General features: G+C 67.0%; 1 protein-coding gene across 1 annotated transcript in view; it reads right to left on the bottom strand.

Moving 5' to 3' along the window:
* BRSK2 (BR serine/threonine kinase 2) overlaps positions 1 to 5,100 on the bottom strand; it is a 30,318-nt gene that overhangs the window by 22,249 nt on the left and 2,969 nt on the right. Inside the window, exon 4 of the mRNA XM_023525658.1 lies at positions 137 to 231. Coding sequence (XP_023381426.1) covers positions 137 to 231 — 95 coding nt within the window. The remainder of the gene's footprint in view (positions 1 to 136; positions 232 to 5,100) is intronic.

Below are 5,100 nucleotides of genomic sequence, written 5' to 3'. Positions count from 1 at the left end.
GGAGTGCGGACCAGCTCGGGTGCCGGCGACTGGGCCATGGCTGCACACGGGGCCCCCGGGCAGGCTTCACGGCAGCGCAGCACCCCCAGCCCCCCTCCCCACGCCCTCGCCCCCCCGGGCCCCACACCCCACTCACCTTCATCAGCACAGACTCGCTGAGCTTCTCCCGGTTGACGATTTTGATAGCCACCTTCTGGCAGGTGACGCAGTGAATCCCCAGCTTCACGAGGCCTGTGGGGACAGAAGCCTGTCACAACCCGTCTTGGGCCACACCCAGGGCCTCGAGGACCAGCAGCACGGCCCTCCGCAGAGCGCCCCTGGGGTGGCCTTGGCCTCCGCCCAGGGCCTGACCAGCAGGGCGCCACCTGCCCCTGCTTCCCCGCCTCCCAGGGCGCCTTAGGCCAGGCTCCTGTGGCTACTGTCTGCCCTCCCGCGGCCCTGGTTACTGCCCAGGACAGCTCCGCGTCCGAGTGTCACCCTGCCTCTCACCACGTCCCTCCTCCACGTGCAGGCCCTCTGGCCAACTGGAGCCCTAGGTCTCGTGCAGGCCTGTGACACCCAGAGCCCCTCCCCAGGCCTCCAGCCGCCCAGGCACCCCCCCCAGGGGAGCCAGGACGCCCCCAGCCTAGGAGGGCCACCACCCGCCATGCCCAGCTGGCCTCCCACCAGTATGCTCAGCCTCGGCCCCTGCGACCCCACCCATCACCCTCTTTTTAGCCTGCAGACCCCTGGACATAGGTGCCCAGACACCTGTGTGCAGGTCACTGCTCTCCCAGGACACCAGGACAGGCCCAAGGCCGCTCCTGGGCAGCACCGCCCCCAGCTTGCCCTGCACCCTCCGCGCCTGGACCCCCTGCCAGAGGAACGTGCCTCTGCTCTAGCGGCCACAGTTCAAGGCCCCCCAGTCCTGGTCACCGCCCCCTTGTCACCTGGGCACAGCTGGCCTGTGCCTCCGCTCCCCTCCCTGGCTGGGAAGTGCCACCACCAGCCTGCCCCCCACTGCGGCCCAGCCTCTCTGTGGCCTCGGCCCGGGACACCCTGTGCACTCCCTGGGCCGGGCCCCCAACCCCAGCGCTCTCCAAGTGGACCTGAGTTCCCAGATGTGCGTGGGGAGGTCACCGTGGTTGGGATGGCCCCGGCATTTTGGGGACCAGGGCATTGCCACATGGGAGATGACCCGTTAACTGCAGCCTGAGGGTGACTTCTGCTACTGTAAGGGACGCGGGTTCCATCAGGGACGCCCCTTCTGTGAACACTGAGGGACACACACCCTCCCTGTCTCATTCACACTTCACGAGAGCCACTTCTGATTTGAGGGTCACCGGACGGCACTCTGTTGTCATCTGACCTTGACACCTTCTCGTGTTTCCCGGCTGCTTGGGCTCATCTCTGCCCCTTTTGCACTGGGGGGTGGGGCTTCTTACCAATTGGCCCTTTGTCGTATGCACCGAAAATGTCCCCCTAACCGACCACGCATCCCAGCCTCCTGCGTGGATTTACGGGGTGCGGCCAGGTGTCCCCTTCCGAGCTCGCATCACGGATGTCTCTCCCTGCTGCAGCAGCCTCTGCGGGGTCACGGCCGAGATGAGGCTGTGACATAGCAGCCCGGCTGGCTCGAGGGCCGGTGGGGGACGCGGCCCCCGCGGGAGCCCTGTGCTGGGGCCGGGAAGGGCTGCAGGCTGCTGAGGCGTCTTGCTGGCGGCTTGTGATCCGCTCGGGAGCCCTGTGGCTCCAGGTCGGGTGGACGAGCCGAGATGCAGAGTAGTGATGGGCGGTGAGCGGGGGCGGCTCCCACTCCACAGACCACAGCCAGGGGCCCAAGGACTCCGCCGTTGCTGGCACCGGTCGGGCTGGCCCCAGCCCCTCCAAGCCTCCTTGGCCCAGACTAGGAACAAGGTGGGCACAAGCCGAGTCAGAAACAAGGCCCACAAGCCGAGAGTGACCAGGGGGTGAGGACAGGCGGCAAAGGCCGCTGCTCTGAGCGACCAGCTCCCACCAGTCTGAGCGCCCAGGACAGACGCCGGGTGAGGCAGGCTCTTGGGAGAAGACCCCATAAACCTCCCGAATGTGAGACCTCGCAGGGCCGCGGGCTGTCACTGTGCCCGGGACGCAGTGACAGGGGTCGGGGGTGGCCGTGCAGCACGGCTGTCATTCGGCAAAACCTGGGAAACGAGGTAGCGCCCCCCGCAGTGCACTTAAGTAATTATGGCTCAGCCGGCGGCTCCTGGGCACGCACGAAACCGCCCCACAGCAGAACGCGTTGCGGGGTCTGCAGTGGGAGGGCACGGGTCACAGACCGCCCGGCCGTGCAGGAGCGCACACGCGCGTGCACAGCCAAACCCTCCTGCCTGTCCCTGGGAGGCGGAAGTCACCGACGGCGGGGAGTGTGGCCCTGCTTCTGGAGGAGGGGCGGGGCCTCGAGTCCACGGGGGTGGACGGCAACGCCAGCCGGCGTTCCAGAAGCCGACGGCTAACTGGACGAGGCCGCCACCACCGACACGGGCAACCGCAGCGTGTTGAGCACGGACCACGCACCCTGAGTGTGAGCCGGGGAACCGGCACAGGCCCGGAAACGGTGCCGGCCGTGCAGACAGCCGGGAGGACAGAGGGCCCGGTGGATGACGGGCCATGTCCCGGCACACTCGGAGCAGCTCCAGGGCCTGTGGGCTGGCGCCCCCTGGCTAGGACACGTGACCAGGGCGTCCCTCCTCACCTTCATCCTCCCGCATACATCACCTCTCTGCCCAGGAAGTCCTCTGCCCCGCAGCTCCCCACGCCCTGAGCCCAGCATGGAAGCACCCGCCTCGGTGACGCACCCCTGCCCCCCGGGGGTGCGGGCCCTCCTCAGCCCCGGGACCTCCGGGGCAGGAGGCAGGGAGTGGACCATGGTGGAGCCAGCCTCTGCCCGAAGCCCACGCCCAATCACCCGGCCCCCAGTGCTCAGGCTCATCAACCAGCGGGGGCTCATTTCTCTCTGGTTACTCCCTTTACGGCAGACACAGGCACGTGGGGAGAGCACAGTGCGCAGGGTCACGCTGCGGGGGGCCCACTGCAGGAAGGGGTGCAGGCATCTCCGTGCCTCGGTGCTGTGGGAAAGGCACACGGAGGCCACAGGGACCCAGGGCAGGAAGCCATCCCAAAAGGACACTCACAGGTGCTCCCTGCCGACGGCTGGGCGAGGCCCCTGCACACGGTCCCGGTCACCCCGGGTGTCCCCGCACAGCCCAGCTGCCCTTTAACAGGTGGGAGGAGGTTCCCGAGGCCGAAGGTCAAACTCAGAGGCCATCTGTCAGGCGAGAGCTTTGTCCTTCTGTGGAACCGGCCCAGTCCCCACCTACCTGGCCCCTCTCCACTTGGCAGCTGGCCCCTCATGTCCCCTTCCGAAAGGCCGACCTGTGTCCCATCCCCTGCAAGGTCACTCAGCATCACACGCTCCGCATGTCCACCATGTGCTGGTTGCCCGTCTGGGCCTGAAAGGTCCTCCACCGACAGGGCCAGAGCAGGGGACAGTACACACTAGCCCTGTGGTCCAGAGACACGGGCCCCGAGGCCTCTGCATGGCGCCCGGGAACACCGGGCCCACCAGCAGTGTCCTGTGGGGTGGCCTGGGGAGACGCACGGCCCCCACGTGGCTCCCACACAGCCTCAAAGCAAAGAGGAACGATTCCATTCCCCATTTCTCGTTCGAATCACTCAGTCTCCGGGCCGTGCTGTCCCGCAAGCACCCAGCCCTCGGGCTGGAGCCAGCTGCAGGAAAAGGGCCCATGGGGTCTGAGGCTCCTAGGAACGTGGGGAGACCTGGGGCCGCCCCACTTCCGACTCAGTTATTCCAACTCAGTTATTCCCAGTCCCCGTGCAGGTCCCCTGGTGACCCAGAAGGAGGTCCCGTTGCCCACTGGCTGGCCCTGCCATGGCCCTTCCCCAGCCTCTCCCTCCTTCCCCTCCACAGCCCTGCCCCCAGCCAGGGGGCCGGCCTCCCAGCCCTGGAGTCTCCGCCCCAAAGCCCTGGCCTGTGCTCCTCTGCCACAGACAAGCCCTGCCCCCTACCCATGGTGGGGGCCCGTCCACCCCGGGGGCCACTGGCCACCTCGCTGTGCAAGCACACTGGGGGCCTGGGCTGCATGTCAGCTGGTCCTCGGGCACAGGTGCACCCCTGCAGGTTTGGAGGTGGGACTCACGGTTGTGGGGGCAGAATGTGCCAGAGCCCCACTGAGTCCACTGCCGGCCCCATTGCTGCCTCTCAGGCTCCGGCTGAGTTAGCAGGAGGAGCAGACGGTGCCTGGCTGGACCTCCCAAGGCCCCTCTCAGCTCCTCCAGCAAGGCCAGGCCAGCCGCGACCCCCTGGGATGGTAGACTGACCGTCCTCACCCACTGCAGACCATTGTGCCTCTGGGACCACATGGCCAGCTCCCCAGAGCCATGAGCGCAGCCAACAGTGACCCAGTTTCTGCCACCTCACTGCCTCGTGTGGAATGTGGGGGGCAGTTCCTGTGGCCACGCGCAGTAGACAGATACCCTGTCCTCTTGGGGTGGACAGAGTGGTACACCCCTCCTTCCTGGGCTCTCCTTGGAGGAGTGAGGTGGCAGCGCGATGGCTCTTGGAAAATGAGTCAGCAGAGCTGGCGCCCTGAGCCAGCACCACCTCCTCCAGCCTGGGAGCCTCCGTGGGAGCTGGGGAGCAGCCTCAGAGGGTGGCAGGGGTGGACGCAGTCCCCACTGCCAGCACAGACACGAATTGGGGCATCAGCCCACGGTGGCCTCCTGCTGGGAGTGGCCTGGGTCCAGCTCAGCCTGCAGGCTGCCCTTGACCATCCTGGGGCCTCAGGATCCCCATGTTCCCCCAGCCGTGCCCTCAGGGAGGGCCAAGGGGGCTCTGCAGAAATAATCGAGTTATAAGATCTCCTATGAGATTGCCCTGCTTTAGGGTGGCCCTAACCCAAGCGACAGTGTTCACATGAGAGAAAGGCAGGGGGAGACATCAGACACATACAGGGGGAAGCCCTGGACTGTCGTCCCTCGCAGCCTCGGGCGGAGCCAGCCCGCCGACCCCCAGCCTCCGGAACTGATAGAGTAAGGCCCATTGTTTTAGAGCCGCAGGTG

The sequence above is a fragment of the Pteropus vampyrus genome, unplaced genomic scaffold (assembly GCF_000151845.1).
Source record: "Pteropus vampyrus isolate Shadow unplaced genomic scaffold, Pvam_2.0 Scaffold588, whole genome shotgun sequence".
Taxonomy (NCBI): Eukaryota; Metazoa; Chordata; class Mammalia; order Chiroptera; family Pteropodidae; genus Pteropus; species Pteropus vampyrus.
Note: the sequence above shows the minus strand (reverse complement) of the source record. Positions and strands in the feature narration are given on the sequence as shown.